We start from the raw sequence: 22,868 nt of genomic DNA, 5'->3' as shown, positions 1-22,868 counted from the left end.
TATCGGACGTATTCCAATTTGTATCCTCGCTCTTCTATTACAAACGCATGCCGATCGGACAAAAAAAAACCTATGGATGCCGCAAGCATAATCATTTGTCGGAATGTGGCTCCCTTCATTTCGGGGCGACCCGTTGAGGATCCTTCGCCTGCATGAACCAAAAACAACGAGGTTATCCGTCGCAAAGTTCATCAAGTGCTGAGACCTAAGTTGACGGTTACAACGGGCAAGTGTAATCGCTTGGCCTGCAACTAGTGTTGTATTCGTCTACACACATGATATCAGCCTTCAAGCCTGCAATTCTCTTTGCCTCGATTGCCGCCAAAACCCTTTTTTTACCCAACGACTTACCAGGCATCCTGTGTCGAAGTGCAAAATTGGACCACCCTTTCCCTTGTCGGGGTTGGTTCCGATCTAAGGCCCAGTGTGATCAACCGAGCTACCAAATACGGAATCACGAATTTCATAAGCCCAACCATTATATTTGCTACCCAGCAGATGACGGGAGTCATTATTCGCGATTTGGCCTGTACGCTCTTATTTCGGGCATAGGGTAGACTTGAAGTAGCTGATGAAGCCAACTTTCGAGTAAGCCTGTCATATTCGGCGACTAAATAGAGCGTCAACCAAGTCGTGACGCAATCCACTGAGCGTTTTTCCTACTCATTTGGCACCAACGGCATATCGCCTTGTCGATGAAGGAACCGCTGCCACACGCACTTACGCCGTATTCTGGAACAGATAGTGCTGTCCAATTTTAGCATAATACATAGTAAGCTCATTTTATTGTACTCCCGACGGCAAAGAGGTCCACCATACATGCATCCAAAACAGAGATCAAGGTATCTCGGCTCACACCACTTTAGTTCAATCAGCCAAACGCAACGCTACATCAACAGCTTCACGTCAGGGTCTTGACTTTTACCTCTCCTGGACCTGGTACATGCTTTGACTGCCCCTCCTTTCAAATTGTCATGGCTGCTAACCATGCACATGCAGAACACTATTATAGCCGGGTTTTGCTTGTACCTGCCACTCTCGCGGCTCGATGAGTAATTACTCGACGTTGACAGGCTGAATTACACTATCATCCACACGCCCCCTTCGATCAGGTCAACCGCATTGTATCACATCCCACGCCTCGAGTTTTTGTCGAGCGAATCACCGTGACGCCGATTCTAACACGGCTTACGACCGTTTGTTTTGTCGCAATTCCAATTCGCGGCGTCCGTGTTTTGTACCCCGGTTGATGCCCACTCGTCCCGAGTCCTGGTCCCGCGTGGTCATTAAGTGACCAAAGCAACCTGGTGTTAGTCCACCTTATTTTCTCTTATTGTAGTTGGCCTGTGATTCATGCACCGGGATGAGGCTTCTGGCTGACCAAATTATTCCCTAAAAGGGCCATACGTTCTGCTTCATGCACACACCTCCAATGTTGCCGCTACTGTCGCCAGTCTTGATTGTTACTGGTGTCATCTGTCGATCGAAACCACCCTCCATCACTCCTATCATTATTAGCATCATTACCTCGAATACCTAAAATCGTCATCATTTTTAACTAACTTGTCTTCCAGTCTACCAACAAGCTGTGAGACTGACTGAAGTAACAATGGAGCTCACTGGGCTTTCGATCATTAATGCACAACCGTCTAGGCAGCCTGGACCACATCTCTTACACCAACTGGTTAAGCCTCCTAGCCAACAAACTGCTCTGGACCACATGGGAAGCAGCCAGCGTGCTGCTTTTACCTATTATCAGCTTCATGAAGCTGCAACGTCCCTTGCCCATCGCATCGCCAATGCCTCGGGCAATGCACAGGGCCAGTTCGTTGTCCCTGTCCTAATCCATCAATCTCCGTCACTTTATATATCCCTTCTGGCCATCTTGAAGGCTGGAGGGGCCTTCTGTCCTCTGAACGTTGATGCACCACCGGAACGGGTGAAATTCATTCTTGGCGATGTAGCCGCAACAGTGGTGCTTGTGTCAAGAGAGCTTGTCTCTGCGATACCCGACGGCATCAGTGGAACTGTAATTATTGTTGATGAGGAAGGAGCGAAAAGTCCTACTTTGCAAAGTCTGTCGACCGAGGTCACTACTCGAGTACCTAAACCAGAAGACCTGGCCTATGTCATGTATACTTCGGGATCAACAGGAACACCCAAAGGCGTGGGAATTTCCCATGATGCTGCAACTCAAGCTCTTATTGCACACGACAGACACATTCCATCATTTTCACGTTTTCTACAGTTCGCAGCACCAACATTTGATGTTTCTGTTTTTGAAATATTCTTCCCCCTTTTCCGAGGTGCAACTTTAGTCAGCGTGCGAAGAATCGAGATGTTGGATGATCTCCCTGGAGTATTGCGCGCCATGGAGGTAGATGCTTGTGAGCTCACGCCAACAGTCGCTGGAAGCCTGTTGCGGACAAGAGCGAATGCACCGGACCTCAAGGTGTTGTTGACCATCGGTGAGATGCTTAATGCACCAGTTGTCGAAGAGTTTGGAGGCGATGAGAACAGACCCAGCATGCTTTGGGCAATGTATGGTCCGACTGAGGCAACTATTCACTGGTAAGTCGAAAGATTCTGGTCAAAGTTCCAGGCTAACATGTTCAAAGTACACTTCAAGCGGACTTTTCTTCTGATTCTTCAACGGGAAACATCGGTGTTCCCTTAGATACCGTCTCATGTTTTATCATTGAGATTCTTGATTCAGATAGCGAGCAATCTGAGATAAGAATTCTGCCCCAGGGGGAGATTGGAGAGCTAGCTGTAGGTGGCTACCAACTAGCGACTGGGTATATCAACCGGCCCGAACAGACAGATTCGGTTTTTGTTGATTCGCCCTTTGGTCGTATTTATCGCACAGGCGATAAGGCCCGGCTACTTCCGAACGGAAAGTTGGAATGCTTCGGTCGCTTGTCAGATGGGCAAGTGAAGCTACGAGGACAACGTTTGGAGCTAGGCGAAGTGGAACAAGCTGTTCTTCGCACATCAGGGTGCCATAGCGCTGTAGCAGCAGTGGTGAGATCTATCCTGGTGGTGTTCTGCGCTGTGGATGCAGGTGTCACAGAAGATGCTATTCTGAAGCACTGTGGAGATTGGCTGCCGCAGTACATGGTTCCCGGAGAAATAATTCTGATGTCTGAATTTCCTCGTCTACCTAGCGGAAAAGTCGACAGGAAGAGGCTCAAGTCAGAGTACGAGGAACACAAAGAAGCTATGTCGAAAGATATTGCAGACTCTGAACCTGTGGATAAATTCGAGTCAGAGCTTCTAGCAGTCGTGTCTCGTGTCATGAATTTCAAAGTCAACAAGTCCACGCCTCTTTCTGTTATCGGGATGGATTCTCTCAGAGCAATCAAACTTGCCTCTGGGCTTCGGAATGCAGGATATTGTATTGATACAACTGTTCTTCTCACAACGAAAACTGTATTCGACATTATTTTCGCTGCACGGAGGCAGATACAAAATCAAACTGCCAGCTCCCTGCCAACCTTGGCAACCCCCTCTCTGGACTTCAGCCAATTTTTTCAGCAGAACACCACACTAGCTCATATGAATGGCTTGATTGAAGAAATAATCCCATGTACTCCATTGCAGGCGGCTATGCTGGCTGAAACGTCCCGCAACTCAACTGCTTACTGTAACCAGATCGAGCTCACTATTCCCATCACTTATTCTGCCCACCAAATATGTGAATCTTTCGCACAACTGGCACAGAAGAATACAATTCTACGTTCGGGATTTGCAATTGCCGATGGAAGCTTTGTCACACTTGTTTTCAAGGAACTTCGACCTGAGCAAATCTCAATCGTTGACCAGGTTCAAGGTGACTTTTCGCTTTCATCACCCGAAGAGTTTTGCTTCCCTATGAGACTTCATATTCAACGAGATCCTAGGGATGAAAAATCCCGTGCCCTTTTGCAGATACATCACTCACTATATGATGGCTGGTCCATGGATGTTCTGCTTTCTGATTGGTCTAAGCTGCTTTTGCAAGAACCAGTATCGGAGCATTCATCGTTTCGCGAAGTTGTCAATTTCTACCAACAGCAAACCAGTGATGATGCACGAATGTTTTGGACTGAAAATCTCGCTGGATGGAAGCAAACACCGCTACCCAAGTTGCGCGATAAGTTTGTTCACTCGAGTGAGGTTCTTTCATTCCGAAGGTCTATGTCACTCTCTCACGAAAGAGTCACTACTGAAGCCCAGAAGAATGGGTTTAGCCCCCAGGTTCTGTTCCAGGCATCGCTAGCTTTGCTGTGGTCCAGTATCACAGGATCACGAGATATCACCATTGGTTCAGTGACATCTGGAAGAACTATTCCGTTGATAGACATTGAGCAGATCATTGGGCCCTGTATTGCTGCGCTGCCCGTCAGGATAGACTTTGATAAGATATCTGTCGGCCTGGACTTACTCAACAGTCTACAATCTAGCAACAGAAAGATCATGCAATACTGCACCGTCTCCCTGTCAGAGGTCAGGAAGTTAGTCGGTTTACAACCTGGAGAGAGCCTGTACGACGTACTCTTTGTGTACCAGGAGTCACTCGCTAGCTCAGAGAGAACAGAATGCACGATAAAAGAAGCCACTCATCTTGACCGCTTGGAAACACCCATCTTGTTCGAAGTCGAGCCGACAGAGGATGGTTTTGTGTTACAAGTTACATATCATGAAGCGATCGTACCACGAGCAACAGTTCAGCACATGGTTGATCAGTTTGAGGCGTTGGCCCATTCAATTTTGGAACGGCCTACTCAGGAGATCAAGTGTGCATTGAGGGACATCAAATGCACCCTTTCCATTGATAACATTGACGTATCTCCTCCCCAACGAGTCCCTGACTTGGCGCAACTTTTCGAGGATGTAGTTCGCAAATGTCCCGAAGAAGATGCCCTACTCTTTTCCCCCTCCCTGGAAGCTGCGAGCCATATCACTTGGTCATTCCGCGAACTAAATGACTATGCAAACCAGATCGCGCATTACTTGGGAAGCTGTGATATCGGAGTTGGTCAGGTGGTGGCTGTGGTTATGGAAAAATCACCTGCTCTATATGCATCAATTTTGGCTATTGTCAAGTGCGGGTGTGGATATCTGCCAATTCTCCCTTCAACACCCCTTGCCCGTACTTGCGAGATCCTATCACAGGCCGAGATCAAGTTCTGTTTGGTTGACAATGCTTCATTCAGCCAATTGCCGTCTATGCCTGGATTGTCAAAGATTAATATTGAGACCAAGTTGCTCAGCGAATTCTCCACAGTCAACTTGGACAATGAAGTTGATGGATCTCGACTTGCGTACGTGGTTTATACGTCAGGTACTACAGGAACTCCAAAAGGCGTCGCTGTTCAGCAACAGAGCATTGCAGCAAATATTGAGCATCTCGAGGCGACGTACCCGAAGCCTTCCAGCTCACAAGGTCGGCTTCTTCAGGCATGTTCTCAAGCCTTTGATGTATCAGTTTTCGAAATATTCTATACTTGGTGCGCCGGCATGTGTTTATGCGCAGGCACCAATGACACAATTCTAGAGGACATCGAACGTTCGATACGCGAGCTTGAAATCACGCACCTGAGCATGACACCAACTGTGGCTGCCCTCGTCAATCCTTCGAACGTCCCCAGTGTGCAATTCCTTGTCACTGCCGGCGAGCCCATGACACAGGCCGTACACAACAAATGGTATCGCCAGCTGTGGCAGGGCTATGGACCTTCTGAAACTACGAATATCTGCACAGTTAAAAAAATGGTGGCAGATGACTATATTGAGCATTTGGGGCATGTGTTCCCTAACACCTCTGTTGTAGTCCTGTACCCAGAGACCCTTGACGCCGTGCCCCTCAACTGGGTCGGAGAGTTCTGTTTCGGCGGTGCGCAGGTCGCTCAAGGATATCTTAACATGCCAGAGCTCACAACGCAAAAGTTTATCCAACATCCCCGGTATGGAAGGCTCTACCGATCCGGAGATATGGGCCGCATGCTTCCCGATGGATCCTTGATGATTTTAGGTCGTATCGATGATCAAGTGAAATTGAGAGGCCAAAGGATCGAGATCGGCGAGATCAATAGCACAGTCACTCTGGCTGGATTTGCAACCTCAGCTGCTACTGTTTTAGTTCAACACGAGGGAAGCTCCACCAAACAACTGGCCCTCTTCTTTGTTCCCCAGCATGGACCTACTGAATTTCGTGTGCTAGAGATTGATCATGAAACTCAACAGTCTCTGGCAGCGCATATGGCATCACGCTTACCTGGATACATGGTACCATCTTACCTTATATCGATATCTTCTATGCCAATGACATCGAGCGGAAAGGTAGACAAACGTCGGCTGCACGCTTGTTTTAATAAGCTAGACCGGCACTATCTTGAAAAAGTGTCGCGATTGTCCGGAGAAACCCCAGATGAGGGTGACTGGAGCCAGATGGACTTGGTTATCTCGGAAGTCATCAAAGAATCCGTGGCAGCACCTGTGGATGGCTTCGGTCGATGGACACCTTTCACCGTCCTCGGGGTAGATTCCATTTCTGCAATTGATCTTGCTCGTGGTCTAAGCTCAAAATTAGCTGGCCGAGTTGCCGTCTCTGACATTTTGCGCAATCCTACAATCGCCCAACTGGCGAGGTATCTAGAAGGGAAGGATTCATACAGAGCGACGTCATTCGTGGGCACCCAAAGGGAGTTCTTCCCTTCTGCCTTCACCACGGAAATTAAGGAACTCTTCGTCAGAGAGTTGAAAACCATCAAAGATGTCTTGCCTTGCACACCCTTACAAGAAGCCATGCTTTCTCGGGGACAAAGAGGCTACTATAACAAAGTTCTTTTGCGTTTGAAGGTGGAATCCGAGGCAATCCGGTCATACTGGGAAGCGATGTCAAAGAGACATGATATCCTCCGGACCTGTTTCGCTACGACGACAGACTCTAAGCATGCTATTGCTCAGGTTGTCCTGGAAGATTGGGAAATTCCATGGAAAATATTCGATATTAGTGAACCATCTTTCGATGGAGCGATTGAAGAACATTTGAAGTCATTGCCAGACCCGGTTGACTCTAGGATCCCGCCTGTGTCTCTAGCGCTTCTTAGATATAGAGGTTCTGAGTTCCTTTCATTCATCTGCCACCATGCCCTCTACGATGGCGTGGCTATGGAGCGACTTCTGAAAGAAGTGGAAGCGCTGGCTGGTAGCGAGGATCTACCACCCCCAGTGTCTTATAAGGAGTTTCTGGGGATTTCGACCAATCTACCTAACGATACCGAGGAGTTTTGGCAGCAGCACCTTCGAGGCTACAAGGCATCATCGATATTCACGCAGTCAAGTTCGAGCAATATTGATCAGAGCACTTGCACCACATCCCTGGATATGCCCCTTGCCGATCTACAGGGACATCTCCGTGACTTTGGTGCGACTCTTCTCTCGGTTTGTCAAGCAAGCTGGGCCACTGTTCTTGCTATGGTATACCGCCAACCAGATGTGTGCTTCGGAAATGTCATGAGCGGTCGAACTCTGGACATGGATGGACTGGAAAGGCTTGTGGCGCCCTGTTTCAATACTATCCCCATTCGAGTTGATTTGCCGACAACATCAAGCAACATCAACATGGTTAAACACTTGCAAAACCTAAACACGGAGCTTCTCACATACCAATTTACTCCATTACGTCTCATACAGCGCAGTATCAACCGTACTGGTAAACACCTCTTTGACACCTTACTCCTGCTACAGAAGCCGTTACAAGACATTGACCAAAATGTTTGGATACTCGAGGGAGACTCTGGAGACATGGATATCCCTTTAGTGTGTGAGGTAGTTCCTTGTCCGGGGCTGAACTCACTAGTCATCAATCTTCATCGGGACATGAGTATTGTAACCGAAGAAGTTGCGTCAGCCATGGCTGACGCCTTTAAGTTAATACTCAAGGCTATTTTGATGGCTCCTCATTCGACCCCAATGACTGCAGAAGAACTTCCTGACAGCTTGCGCTCCGTACTACAACAGCTTGAACCCCAGTACGAAAAGAAAGACAACACAGGGCAAAGGCCTGATGAGGAGGAGGAAAAATGGAGCGAAGTTGAGCTAGAAGTCCGTCAAGTTCTGGTTAAACTCTCTGGAGTGAGCGACCAGCAAATTAAGCGTCGCACAACCATCTTCCAGCTGGGCCTGGACAGTATCAATGCGGTTCAAGTGGCTTCAATCCTCCGTCAGCGCGGATTTTTTATTTCAGCATCTGATGTGATTGAATGCCCAAGTTGCTCCAAGATCGCCGCTAAACTTCTGGAAAACCGTTCAAAAACGGAGAACGAGGATTTGAGAAGATACGACATTGATCAATTCTCACGTCAAGTCTACTCGGAGGTCGTCGGTCGGCTACCCCAGGCAGCGACTATTGAAGCAGTTCTCCCCTGCACACCTTTACAGTCCGCCATGCTGGCTTCTTTCATACAGTCTGGAGGCGAAAACTACCTCAATGCAATGGAGTACGTTGTCACAGACAAGGTCCCGCTAGAGAGTCTCGAAGAGGCTTGGCAATCGCTCCACGAGAGACATCCCATGCTGAGAACTGGATTTATACCTGTCCAACACCCTGATGCCTCATTTGCTATGGTTAGATATGCATCAGGTTCTATGAAAACGCCCTTGAGGATTGCAGAACTCAAGAGCGATGAGTTATCAGACTTATTGCGTTTTAAGGTCGATACGAGCGAAAGCGTTCTTGCTGCGTTGCATCAGCCCCCTTGGGCCGTGGTTCTGGTCCAGACACCTCAACAAACTTTGATGCAATTTGTCGTCCACCATGCACTTTACGATGCGCCTGGACTTCAAATGATGCTTGATGACCTTTCTCGACTTGTTAAGAGCGAACAACTACCACCACTGCCAAGGATTGAGCCAGCAGTGTCTGCTATTCTAAGTAGCTCAATGGACGAACAAGGGTCGGACAAGGCTTTTTGGGAGGCCAAGGCAACCAGCGCTGTTGTCAATAAGTTCCCGCTGATGACCCCGCTGCGAGTTGACAATGGATGTATGCTGGCTGACACGACTGTGGCAACCCTATCGTTCACCAAACTCAAACGTGCTACTCAAGCCTCAAATGTAACCATTCAAGCAGTCATCCAAGCGGCTTGGACTCGAGTACTAGCCTCATATCTGGGTGAGAACTCGGTGGTTTTCGGTGTTGCGCTGTCTGGAAGAACCACTGATGAGACAAGAGATGTCGCGTTTCCATGTCTCAATACTGTTCCTATTGTGGCGAACAACGTTACATCTAATGCCGAGCTGATCAGTTACATGATGGAGTACAATCAGCACCTTCACAAACATCAATTTTCACCACTTGGGAAAGTTCAGAGATGGCTAGGGCACCCAGCTGGCCCTGTGTTCGATACTCTGATTGCTTATCAAAAAATGCCAGACACCAGATCTTCCTCTTTACCGTGGAAGCTAGTTAACGATGAGGCAAGAGTCGAGTATTCAGTTTCGTTGGAAATTGAGCCTACAGAAAATGACAATGTTCGTCTGTGTATAACCTACTACAACGATGTACTTCCTCGCGAGCAGGCGCAGCTCCTGATGAAACAATTCGACTCTTCACTGAACCACATCGCCTCCCATTATCTCGCTGCTGAGGACGAGGCTTTCCATATTTCCCCAGACTTATACTCTGTTCTGCCTCCCTCACACCCAGAGCTTGATGCTCCTGTCCAATTCTTGCATCAATTCGTGGAGCTAGGAGCTGTTGCCCACCCAAATAAACTTGCTCTTGAATTCGTTTCGGCTTTTGATGGGGACAAATGCCTCAATAAACAATGGGACTACCGCCAGCTCAACATTATGGGAAACAAGGTAGCTAACATGCTCCATGAAAAGCTCACCCCTGGCAGTATCGTTGCAATCCACTTCGACAAATGCCCCGAGGCGTACTTTTCCATCCTGGGCATTCTCAAAGCTGGCTGCTCTTTTGTTGCTCTTGATCCCTCTGCACCAAGAGCTCGAAAACAATTTATTGTTGAAGATTCAAAGGCGCCTTGTCTTCTTACACGGAGTTCAGAAGATCTGGACTTTGAAGTCAAGACTGCTATTTTGGAAGTAGAAGTCGAGTATTTGAATGAACTACAAGAAGAAGGACTTGTCTTTCAACCAGCCATTTCCCCATCAGACACCTGTTATTGTCTTTATACATCCGGGACTACAGGAACACCAAAAGGTTGTGAGATCACTCATGACAATGCTGTTCAAGCAATGATGGCCTTCCAAGAGCTTTTCAAAGGCCACTGGGATGCCGAGTCACGTTGGCTTCAATTCGCAGCCCTGCATTTTGATGTTTCTGTCCTCGAGCAGTATTGGAGCTGGTCTGTGGGCATGGCTGTTGTTGCTGCTCCAAAAGATCTCATTCTAGACGACTTGACAGCATCCATCAACAAGCTTGGGATTACGCATATTGATCTAACGCCAAGTTTGGCACGATTGACACACCCTGATGAGATCCCTAGCCTCTGTCGTGGCGTCTTTATCACTGGTGGCGAACAGCTCAAGCAGGAGATTCTTGATGTTTGGGGACCGAAGGCTGTTATCTATAATGCCTATGGTCCAACAGAGGCCACTATCGGTGTTACCATGTTCCAGCGTGTGCCGGTCAATGGCCGACCCAGTAACATTGGAAAACAGTTCCCCAACGTTGGCTCGTTCGTATTCAAACAAAACACAAATACACCTGTTTTACGTGGCGGTGTTGGTGAGCTTTGTGTGTCAGGCAGACTAGTTGGAAAAGGTTACCTCAACCGACCCCAACTTACAGAGGAACGTTTTCCCATACTGGAGGAGTTTGGTGAACGAGTTTACAGGACTGGAGACCTTGTACGCATGCTGCATGATGGCTGCTTCGACTTTTTGGGCCGGGCTGACGACCAAGTCAAGCTGCGAGGCCAGCGGCTCGAAATTGCAGAGATCAATCATATCATCCGCTCCGACGTTACTGAGATCCACGACGCTGCGACGATCGTGGCACGGCATGGAGCTAGTGGCAAGGATGTCTTGGTATCGTTTATTGTCGGCAAGCACTCGACCGCAGGACCTCTTAGAGTTATGTCAGATGAAGAGGGCCTAGCTATCAAAGCAAAGGAAGCCTGTCGTGCCAAGTTGCCAGGATACATGGTGCCAACGTATATTCTCTCTCTTCCCTACATCCCGCTTTCTTCCAACAACAAGGCTGAGATAAAGGACTTGAAGAAACTCTTCAGTGAACTCGCGCCCGAAAAGCTCATGGAGTTTTCTCATGCCACAACAGCTCCCATTTCGCAAGGGGCCCAGAACGTTCTCGCTTTAATATACGACGCTATGGCGAAGTTCAGTAACATCAACAAATATGATCTTTCATCGACGACAAGCATATTTGACGTTGGCGTGGACTCAATCACAGCACTAAGACTGGCCTCGCTTCTGAAATCTTTTGGTCTTCATACAGCGTCGCCAACCATATTGCTCAAGAACCCTGTCATTGGTGATCTTGCAAACTGTCTTGCCAAGGCCGCTTCAACTCAACGACAGAAGCTCGCTAGAGAAACCAAACAGTCCATTCAAGCGTACGCCCACCGGCATCGTGGCTTAGTTTGCAACAGTCTCAATCTAGGACCAGCGGGTATCGAATATATTGCACCATGCTCACCGCTACAACAAGGAATTATTTCGCGGTCCCTCACAAGTAAAGAACCTGGAGCTTACTTTAATACTTTCTGGTTGAAACTCCACCAGACGACGACTGCAACAAAGCTTGAACAGGCATGGAAGGATTTGGTACTGTCTGAGAGCATCCTGAGAACTGTTTTCGTACCTTCCACAGATGGTTTCTTACAAGTTGCTTTGCGAAACCCTTTCTTTCCCTGGATATCCACTGCCTTTGACTCAGATAGATTGGCCGAAAACTATCTTGCGGAGCAAAAGGAGAATTGGATACAACAGAACAAATCTTTGATCACGCAGCCTTTGTTGTTGACTTATATCGAAACACCCACATCAAGATTGCTCACTGTCCACGTATTCCACGCACTGTATGATGGAAACAGCTTCGATCTCATGATGGAGAGGGTGGCTGCAAATTATACAGATTCCGCTGTTACCAAAGCGCCCTCTTTCTTTGAAGCTCTCACTTCTGGCCCTTTGACAAGACACGACAGTTGTAAGAGTTTCTGGGAGAAGCATCTGGAAGGTTGGGTCCCCTCCCCAATTACAGCAGATGAGAGCAGCGCCCATGACCCAGTCTTTGTTGCTGAGCGTGAGATGCTTATCCCGAATTTCGAGGCGATTCGATCTTCGCACAACGTCACACTCCAGGCTGTGGTAATGGCGCTTTGGACTTCTGTTCTGCAGAACCTTGTTCAAAGTCAAATTACCATTGGCGTGGTTGTGTCGGGAAGAGCAATTGATCTCCCAGGCGTCGAAAACACCATCGGCCCTCTCTTTAATACCGTACCTTTTTTCCGCCAAGCTATTCAACATGAGGATTGGAAATCGTTAGTCCGGCGATGCCATGAGTTCAACGCTTCAGTTCTTGACTTCCAACACGTCGCTTTGAAGAATATTCAAAAGTGGTGCTCTCATAGCAGGGCTCTGTTTGACACTCTCTTCACTTACCAAATTGAGCAGGCTACAACTGGTGAAAACGAGCTGCCTTTTGAGATTGAGAACAGTGAGGTAACTCCTGACTACCCTCTTGCTCTCGAGGCTGTCTATACACAGACGGGCAAACTCCGGTTTACAATTGTTGCGCAGGGACAGGTGCTCTCCCAGTCGACCTTGGACAACCTCCTTAACGAGATCGAGCGTTTCGCAGAACTAGCAGCAAAGTCACCACAGAGTGAGGTGCCTGTTCCGCATTTCAAAATCCCTCTCGCCGACAGCTTTCACGGTGGAGCTGTAGAGAAAGACAGTGAGGACAACTTCGAATGGACGTCGGAAGCTCAAGCGATCCAAAAAGAGATCTCTCTACTGGTCGGCATTAACTCTGCAGACATTGCGCAAGACGCCTCCATCCTGGAGCTCGGCCTTGACAGCATTGATGTGATAAAACTTGCAGCCAAGCTCAAAAGAAAGAGCATCAATCTAGCCCCTTCACAGATTATGCGTCAGCAGACAATCGCCAAGATGGTTACTGAGCTGGCAAGTCTCACGACTGACTCTTCACACTCCCCAAGAGACAACTTCTTGTCGCGTATTGGAGACAGACTGCGCGAACATCTTGAGGCTTCAGGGATGGATATGAACAATGTGGAGACTGTGTTACCACCCACCCATCTCCAAGAATCAATGGTAGTTGGAATGATCCATTCTGACTTTGAGTCCTATTTCAACCACGATGTTCTACGGGTGTCCGACCATGTTGATACTACACAGCTCATCCAAGCTTGGAAGCACCTCATACACCAAACACCAATTTTAAGGACAGGCTTTTATCAAGTGGAGAGTCAGGACATTGACATGACATTTTACCAAGTGGTGTCAAAATCCCTTGACATCGATTTTGAGGCAACAAGAATTGAGGACCTGAGCGAGTTGCAGCTGATTACCGATGCTGCCAAGTCCGTGGCTAAGAATGGGCGAGGTCAAAAGCAGCTTTTCCAGTTAAAGCTGGTGTTTATTGGCCAAGAAAGATACATGGTCCTTTCCATTGCCCACGCTCTATACGATGGATGGTCTTTGAGTTTGCTTTTCCAAGATCTCCAGGCACTGCTGGAGGAAAGACCAATTACTCGGCCTCCAGTAGAACCATTCATCGCAAGAGTGATGGATTCCACAACTCGCAGGGCTGATGATTTTTGGATACAATATTTACAAGACGCTCCATCATCAGCCATTCCCACAAAAGACTGGCTTCCTGCAGTCGAGAACAAGATTCAGCGCTTTGAGTCGGTATCGGACATCAGTCTACCGGCGATAGACGAAGCCTGCAAAAGGCTGTCCGTTAGTTTGCAGGTACTCTGTCAAGCCTGTTGGGCGGTCACTCTAGCGCGCCAGATCCAAAGCATAGACGTGACGTTCGGTACTGTCCTATCGGGGAGGGACTTTGAAGGAGCCGACAGTCTGGTATTCCCAACAATGAACACAGTTGCCTTGCGTTGTATACTACACGGCTCGGTAGCTGAGTTCTTGCGTTATCTGGAAGAAAACATGGCTGACATTCGGGACTTCCAACATTATCCTCTACGCAAAGCTCAATCGACTGCAAAGGTTGACGGACAAGACTTGTTCAATACATTGTTCATACTCCAAAAGTCACCGGTATTGAGTGACACGGCAGATCGTTCTCTATTCACCTCAGTTGAAGCGTCATCGTCCACAGAGTATCCTCTCTGCGTGGAAGCTGAGGTTGTCTCAGGCTCTCTAGTGTGGAGACTCGCATTGCAACCCCAGTGTAGCTGGGATGGAGGTCCTCAGAGCCTTCTCGAGACGCTAGATAGTGTCATGGGTTTTCTACTGAAGTCGAAAGACCCTGGAGTTCTGTCCTTCAGCGAACGAGGCGTGTCAATTTGTGGCACGCCTCCAGTGGCTCTATCGGAGAGCATAATTCACGAAGAAGCTTCCAGTAACTATTCACCAAGAGATGAGAAGACTGAGTGGGACCAAAACGAACTAGGTATTCGAGAAGTTCTCCATCTAGTCTCGGGTGTACCTATTTCCTCCATCAAGCTTTCCGATAATCTGTATCATCTTGGACTGGACTCAATCAGTGCCATCAAGGTGTCGTCTCTTCTACGAAAAGCGGGCATCGATCTCCGCCCACAAGATCTTATCAAATCCCAAAGCATATCGGAAATGGCTCGAAAGGCTGACACCAAGCACAAGAAATCTTCACGAACTCTTGAAACGGCTAAAGAATGGGTGCCTTCCGCTGACATTGATGCGAACAAGATACTTGCCGACAATGGCATTGAGAACGACAATGCAGACATTCTGCCTGCATTACCGATGCAAATTTACATGTTGACCGCATGGGAAAAGTCCGATGGATCCGTTTTCTTCCCTGAGTTTCCCTGTCGGATCAAAACCTCAGCTAGCCTGGGAGAAATTGATCAAGCTTGGGGCAAGCTTGTGTCTGAAACACCGCTGCTACGAACCTGTTTTGCTGCAACACAATCTCCGGCCATGCCCTTCATACAAATCATTATTAAGAAACTCGATAATCCGCTGTCAAGTTCGCAATCGAGAGAACGCCCAGATTGCTGTATCCGGCCATTGGTCGACGCCAATATTGAACAGGAGGGCAAAGACACATGGATCTTACGTCTCAAACTGCACCATGCCCTGTATGACGGAGTCAGTCTTCCAGCACTACTGAAGCGTCTCTCCGAGTTGCTGAATGGTGCTGGCACTATCGAAAATAAGGGCCTCTTACAGTGGAAGCAATTTGCTATACGCCACACTGCGAATGAAGCTCGTATTGCAAGACGAGAATTCTGGACAAAGTATCTTAAGGGCTCATCTACCAATCCTATTATCGCCAACTCGGAAGTAGATGTCAAGATGCGAACTTCGCATTTGAAACAGTCTGCGATCTCAGACATCAGTCCCATTCAGGTCCTTGCTGCCCAGTCTGGAGTTTCTTTTCAGTCTTTGTTCCTCTCGGCTTACGCTAGAGCACTTGCCAAGCAGAACAATATCTGTGATGTTGTGTTCGGTTTGTATCTTGCCAATCGAGCTGCTAGTGAGGACCTCCCTGAAACTTACCCCACCTTGAACCTTGTTCCTCTAAGGGTCAACTTGCCTGTCAATCGACCTCTCGCAGTTGTTGCCGCCGACATTCAAAGGGACATTCACATGATCACATCCAATGGTCGGGCAGAGGTTGGTCTTTGGGAGATTGCACAGTGGACAGGGATCGGAATAACATCATTCGTGAATTTCTTAACCCTCCCTGGCGATGCCGACCCAACTGAGAACTCCATCATGGTAGTACCCGAGAACAGAGATATCGCCGTCAAAGACAGCATGCCTGATCGTTCCTGGATGTCCTCTCATGAAAACATTGTCAAGAACGATATTCCGGTAAGTCGCCTTGTCTTTGTACCAAATTAGCTTCATGGACACTAACATAGGATTTTATAGATGGCTATCGATATTGAAGCGTCGGTTAATGGCAAGAATCTAGCCATTGGAGTTTTTGGCTCTTTGCAACAAATCTCTCCTGAAGAGGCCTTGATCTTAGTTGCCAACATAACAGAAAGCTTGGAAGGGGACATTTAGATATTATAGAGGAAAGCGATGTTTGTTCGTTGTTTTCATACTTGGCGTTTAGGGTTGTAGATTGGGTTTGATATTTTTGTAGATGGTAGACATGAATTGGATTTTGTATATCAATGTTAAAGATTTCCGCCCATCATGAATTCCCGCGTTAACTCCGTAACTCCTGTGTAATGCTTTATATTGATCTCGCGATAGAGCTCAAAGACATGCTAAATTCCTAACCCGGATAACATGCTATTGAAGGTTGAAAGAGTCAAAGGGAAAAGGTATCCAAAGAGTCGATATGGATGAGGAACAAGAATTAAGAACGAGCGACATTGCTTGTTCACACAGAATACCCCAGCATCGATCTTTCAGGGAAAAGGATGATGTTGGCTAAACGCACAACTTCCGCTTCAGCTCGAGAGTTTGGTGATGCGCTTGGAGAGTTCTTTATATCGGTATCGATGTCCATCTCGGAATCTACCTCGCTCTTGGCCTTCGACTTTTCGGGAGGTGGCGTACCAGAACGAGTGCCAGCGACTTCCCATGGAGCGAGTCCCATGGCCTGTAATGAGGACGGGCCTCCGACTTCAGCGATTTCTTTTTCTCCGGGCCGAGTTTCGGCATCTTCTTCAACAACACCCCTGCCAGTGGAGTCAAAGTCGGGTCCGGGGTGGCCCCTTTGGAATGCTTTCCTCTGTCGTGCGAGATAAAGTGCATTTGTTTGCGTGAGTGGAGCTGCCGGGATGTACACCAGCATACTTACCTCACTCTTACTACCACTGGGTGTTTTGAGACCATAGTTGTTACTGGAAAGGTAATAAGGGAGATCCGGGTGCCAGAATATGTAGTCGCCGGGCTGCAGAGTTGGCAACGTGATCATGCTGTTTCTTAGATGCAGATGAGGATGCCAAGTTTCAGTAATTCTTTGCGCGTGACCGGGAACCGCCCCATGAATAATGGAATCAGGCTCTGTTTGCAACTTCCAGTTATCAGGTGCAAGATAGTCCTCCCATTCAGGACCACTGCGATTCTCTGGTGGTGGGTTCTTAGTTGTGAAGAATGGTCGAAGCAGATAATAAGCTGTCGCAAGCTTTGGTGAGGGCAAGAGACGAACCATCCCGGGCTCAACGGTAGAGAGGGCTAAGATTCCTTGGAACATGCGAAAGATAGTACAAGCACCGTAACCATTGTAGAGGTCGGTAGTCACAGAGGTTCGGCTGGTACATTTCCACGGATCATAATCCTCCCATTTGCCATGGAAGATGTGGTTATAAGTTCCCGCGTGTTGGTACCCATCAGGTTCCCAGCGCTCGAGGGACCCGTTATCGACCTGGGCGGTGATGCCTGCAGACGACTGCAAAGCTTGTATCCAATCATTGGCGGATTGTGGTGGTTCAAGAGGTGGGACGTTGAGGTTGTTAGATTGGCTCTCGCTATTTCCATGCACACGTATGCGATCGACGTAGGTAATAGGAAGGCGCGTGACAAGTTGATCGTCGGGGCTGGTCTCCCAGAGACCCATCATAAAGCGTTGAGCACTCAGAACGTTAGGGTGCGCTCTTGAGCGGACTTGTGCAGGAGTCCAGAAGAAGTCGAAGCAGGCAGGATCATGTTGTTGCAATGCTTTTGCTTTCACGTGCCGCTTGCTGTCAAGATAGTCGACCGTCTCGCGGACTGCAGTATCGGTATCTGCTCTAGGAACAACCTTGCGGACGACTCCAACACCGTAGCGTCTCAGATCATGTCCGAAGCGGGCAGTCTGAACAGAGTCATCAAGATCGCCAAACTCAATTGAGGGAATTAGGTGGGCCCCCAGATCTTCTATATGACTGACCTCTTTACGCAGCGCAGTAATGAGACGAGCCCAGCTAGCTTCGAGCTCAGCCTCGTGACCGCGGATGAGGTTCTGCTTGATGCGGGCAAAACGTGAGGGGAGAGCGATAGGTTCAGGGCCCCAGAAGGAAACCACAGGTTGATCCCTGTCAATGGAAGAATTGCTTATAGTTGGTGTGGAACTGTTTGTCCTGGGAGTTGGCGACAGCGATGGCAAGCCGTTCGCTTTTATTGAGGGCAAAGCCGTGGTTGTCGTGCTCGAATGGCTGCCGACCATCTTGCCGGGTATATTAGCAGCGAGCGCCGCAGTGAGCTTTGCCTCGTAAGATAACCTGGCGCTTTCTGTAATAGCAGCAGTTACTAATGAAGCCGCGATCGGGGCCGAAAGAGAGGCACGATGGCGAGATTTTGTAATGCGACCGGTTTGTGTGAAGTTTAGGGCGTTGTTCTGTGAAGCTGCAGCAGGTGAAGTGGTGGTGGTGGTGGTGTTGGTGCTGTATGAGGATGCGCCTGAACCTGAACTGGAGTTGGAGTTGGAGCTGGAGCTGGAGCTGGAGATGGAGGGGTTCGAACGGCCAAGGCGGGTGCGGGAAAGAGCAGCTCTGACCTGTTGACCTGCCGCATCAGCGCCTTTTCTAGGCGGAAGGTGCACCCCTTCAAGCCCTCCTCCATCTTCTGGTTCTCCTCCTCCTCCTCCTACTCCTTCCGCCGCTATAACTGTTTCGACCCTTGTTGCCGCTCCCATGGTTGCAGCATCCCACTTCTCCTGCGCTTCTCTTAGGCTCCTTTGTTGTTTTGCCTCTCGCTGTTCTACTTGATGAATTTGGCAATCTTCTTGCCCCATGTGACCCTGGAATGTTTTTGGCTTTGTATATCCGAGTCCATTAGTGAGGCCATCTCCTACTGCGACAGCTGCGACGGCTGCTACCCCAATCGCCGATACCAAACCTTGAGCATGATCCAGTATCGGCGCAGAAACCTCTTCTTCACAGTTCGGTGGTAAATCGACTGTTGGTGTAGCCATATTTGCGTTGTGTAGCGCCGCGTTGTGTCGTGCTGTTGGTTGCAGGTGCTGACAACTGATTCAAAATTTAATGAGCCAACGCTGCGCTGTGCTATACCGAGCCTTTGTTAATAGTTGAAAAAGAAAAAGAAGATCCTCTGTATCTCGAGTGTCTCGGCCATATGTACGAAGAAGTGTGTTAAATCGAATTGTTCATCAAATTGCAAAAGTTCGAAAGCAAAGCAATGCAGACCAGAGCAGAGGAAACTATCACAAAGCTCGCAGCGGTTCTTCTATAAACTGGCCCTACAGTTTGCTACCTACTGATTAGGACCTTTTTAGCAGGCGGCTGGCCGGACCGGGGCTCTGCTAAGACCATCTCGTCTCATTCATCTTCCCGGAGGAGAATCTGTCGATATTCCCCATGGAGGAGTAGAGGGTCCCTGCCAACAAACTACGAATGGATCTCATAGCACGCAGTTCGGGCCTGTCATCCGTCGAACCATTCTCTTCTTGCTCAACGTTCCGTCCCGAAACCCCGGCAATACCCCACACTTTTCCATTTAGAGCAAGTGATGGGTGCACGGCTCTACGGGCCATAGTCCGTCTATCAATGACCAGAAGGCCGGAGGACATAAGAAATGGCCACATGAGACTTGCGAAGGGGCAACTTGCATGATAAGAGATAGTGTTGTGGTTAACTGTTCTCTAGTTCGTTATACTGTACATAGTAATCAATAATCGATGCCCCCCATTTGGCATCTTGCCACAGCTTACATATTTATTCCCGATGTATCAATGTAATGGTATTCCAGATGAAAATATGTGCCCGTCGATCCGTCAGTCAACGGTAACATGATGCGAAAAGATTAAAAAATAAACCTTGGCAAATTATGTAACATCTACTAGGAAATGCCGGATTTTCTTGTTGATCTTATTCGCATACATGTTTCATTTTATCACGAGCAAATCGTTTCACATTATCCATATAGTCAACCACTACGGCTAAACTCTGGCGCTTGAAAGTCTCGATCGGGGCAGACACAACGAACTGGAGACTTTTGGCAGAATTGATTAGTGGTGGAAAGCGGCCGGCCCGTTCTGCCTGTTTAACTGAAGCAGTGCGGCAAAATCTCGCGTGGTCGAGAAGCTGGGCAAGTCGGACAATGACAACCCGACACCAATCCGAAACAGTGGGCTCAGTTACGGTAAATCGGGCCCATTACTCCCGAGAATTGACAGAATTGGTTTGGATTGTTTTATTTTTGTTCCAACTACCTATATGCGGCAGTAATACTATACTCGCTACGAATGCCAATCATACGCTAATCATTTAATCATACAGATATCCATAACAACAACTCCCTCGAGCCAAGTCGCTCGCGGAGGATTAGGAAACCATCCGAAACACTTTACAGTCGGGAGTGCTTGGGCTTCCAGCCGTCCTCGGCGGCAATGAGCTCAGCAGCCCGCTCACCGCAAGCAAGTACCGTCACCATGGGGTTGATAGTGGGCATCTCGGGGAAGATACCAGCATCGACAATTCGGAGCTTGTTGATGCCGCGGACCTTGAGTTCGGGGTTGACAACAGCCATCTCATCTCGCTCGGTATCACCCATCTTGGTGGTACCGGCAGGGTGGTAGACGGTGTGGGCGACACGTCGGGCGTACTCGCTAATCTCCTCATCGGTCTGAATCTTGGGGCCAGGGGCGACCTCCTGCTTGAGCCACTCCTTGAAGGGGCTCTGCTGGGCGATCTTACGAGCAGCCTTGATACCGTGAACAAGAGTAGCCGCATCGTAACCCTCGGGGTCGGTGAAGTAGCGGAAGTCAAGGGCGGGCTTGACAGTAGGGTCGGCCGAGGTCAAGTAGATACGGCCACGAGAGCGAGGGCGAGGAATGTTGGGTGTCATGCAAAAAGCGTAACCATCCTTGATCTTGGGGTATCCAAGACGCTCTGTGTTGAGGTGGAAAGGGATCTGGTAACAATGCATCATGACATCGGCAGCATCACCGTCGTTTCCAGCAGCATTCTTAGGCTCACGTCGAAGGAAGATACCAGCATCAGAGTCCATAGTGGTCTGGTTGGCAGGAACGGCCTTGTTCAGCTCCCACATGATGATGGTCTCAGGGTGATCCAACAGGTTCTCACCAACACCGGGGATGTCCTTAACAACGGGGATGTTGAGAGACTCTAGCTGAGCCTTGGGGCCAATACCAGAGTGGAGGAGGAGTCTGGGTGTATCGACCGCACCGGCGCAAAGAATAGTCTCCTTGCGAGCATGGAGAGTATGCTTCTCGCCGGACTTGAGGGTGATGTTGATTCCCGTAGCGACATCGTTCTCGACAATAACCTTTGATACATGGGCCTCGGTAAGGACAGTGAGGTTGGGGCGTCGCTCGTCGCCTCGAAGGATAGGGTGAATATAAGCGACGGAAGCACTGCTGCGGTGGCCGGTGTCAGGGTTGTAAGAGACGGAGAAGAAGCCGGCACCTTGGGTCAATTGGCCCTTCTCTGAGATTTCGTGGTTGAAGTCGTGGATGATGGGAATACCCATGGCCTCGGAGCAAGCCTTGACCCAGTCCTTAGTCAACTGGTTACGATGACGGGGGTGGACGGGGTTCAGCTGGTTGCGCAGACTGTCAACGCTGCGCATGACGGTTTCGAAGTCCCATCCCTTGCAGCCCTTGGCGACCCAACGGTCCATATCGTGGCGGAATGGTCGGAAGGAGATGAGGGTGTTGTGCGAAGAGCAGCCACCGAGGACCTTGGCTCGCGAGTGTCGGATATGACTGTTGCCATTGGGCTGCTCAGTTGTGGGGTAGTCGTAGTCGAGGTCACCACCGAGGAGCGACAACCACTCTCGGAGGTTAAGAACATTGTTGAGACCAAAGTCTGAGGGACCACCCTCAATGACAAGGACCTTGCGCTCAGGGAGGTAGGCAGAGAGTCGAGATGCTAGAACACAACCAGCAGTGCCACCACCCACGATAATGTAATCGTAAGCAGAGCTGGCGGAAGCGGGAAGAAACTCGGTAGTCATGTTGAAGTTTGGTGTAAGTGAATGCAAGGTAGGTACAGTAGGATAAAGATTCAATGAGGGTATATCCAAGATGAGGGCTCAGTTCAAGGGGGATAGGGGTATCGATTGATTTAGAGAAAGAGGAACTGAAGAGGAATGAGGAGCGACTCGAGACTAGAAATAGCAGAGCTCTTGTAGTCGAGAGTCGAGGCGATCAACATGTTTTTGAAATGGACGACCATCAGGTTCGAGTGGGGCCCCAGATCGCGGACAGTATACAGTGTCAATTGATTCGAGCTACATGGTGCTCAGCCTGGACTCGATGTACTTTCATGGCTACACGAAGTAGTGTGTGGTGGGCGAAACATGATGTTGATTGGTTCAAGTGACCAGCACACTGTTCTCCAGCAAGGCTCGTGTGGTGGGTGGATCAAAAGAAAAAAACACCAGCCGCCAACAAGAAGGCGAACGGCGACGGCGAGAACGAACTAACGTAGCGAGGTCCAGGGAGAAAGCTGGTTTGACCATCAAAGTTACAGGAACGAGGCTAGCCGTAGCGGGGTCTTGGCTGGTGAAAACGGGCCAAGAAAAGACACAATCAGAGATGAAAACATGGCTCTGAGGTCTTCACCGACTTCGGGAATCTGTATTTGGTGATACCGAAGTCATGAATCCCGCAATACTACCCGTAATTTGTATGACGTTGTGTATTTTATCTTTTTCTAATGTCTTTTGGGTCAATTGTCTTGTTGTCCCGAACTGGCAGGGTAGTGATACAGACC

The 22,868-nt window shown here is 48.8% G+C and overlaps 3 protein-coding genes across 3 annotated transcripts; 1 reads left to right on the top strand and 2 right to left on the bottom strand.

The window, feature by feature from the left end:
- Positions 1–1,720: 1,720 nt before the first annotated feature.
- Positions 1,721–16,242, top strand: NPS2 (non-ribosomal peptide synthetase nps2; the record flags this gene model as incomplete). Its single annotated transcript, XM_044852752.1, has 3 exons — positions 1,721–2,571; positions 2,619–16,044; positions 16,105–16,242. The coding sequence occupies 3 exons, from the start codon at positions 1,721–1,723 to the stop codon at positions 16,240–16,242; spliced, it is 14,415 nt and encodes a 4,804-aa protein (XP_044705422.1).
- Positions 16,243–16,567: 325 nt separating this feature from the next.
- On the bottom strand, positions 16,568–19,084 carry FPOAC1_008306 (uncharacterized protein; the record flags this gene model as incomplete). The annotated part of the gene is made up of 1 exon (XM_044852751.1): positions 16,568–19,084. The coding sequence occupies one exon, from the start codon at positions 19,082–19,084 to the stop codon at positions 16,568–16,570; it is 2,517 nt and encodes an 838-aa protein (XP_044705421.1).
- A 1,391-nt stretch (positions 19,085–20,475) lies between these two features.
- Positions 20,476–22,107, bottom strand: FPOAC1_008305 (uncharacterized protein; the record flags this gene model as incomplete). The annotated part of the gene is made up of 1 exon (XM_044852750.1): positions 20,476–22,107. One exon carries the CDS (start codon positions 22,105–22,107, stop codon positions 20,476–20,478), a length of 1,632 nt encoding a protein of 543 aa, XP_044705420.1.
- Between the last annotated feature and the right edge of the window lie 761 nt (positions 22,108–22,868).

Source organism: Fusarium poae, chromosome 3 (assembly GCF_019609905.1).
Source record: "Fusarium poae strain DAOMC 252244 chromosome 3, whole genome shotgun sequence".
Classification (NCBI taxonomy): Eukaryota; Fungi; Ascomycota; class Sordariomycetes; order Hypocreales; family Nectriaceae; genus Fusarium; species Fusarium poae.
The sequence above is the reverse complement of the archived record's forward strand: the minus strand, read 5'-3'. Positions and strand labels throughout refer to the sequence as shown.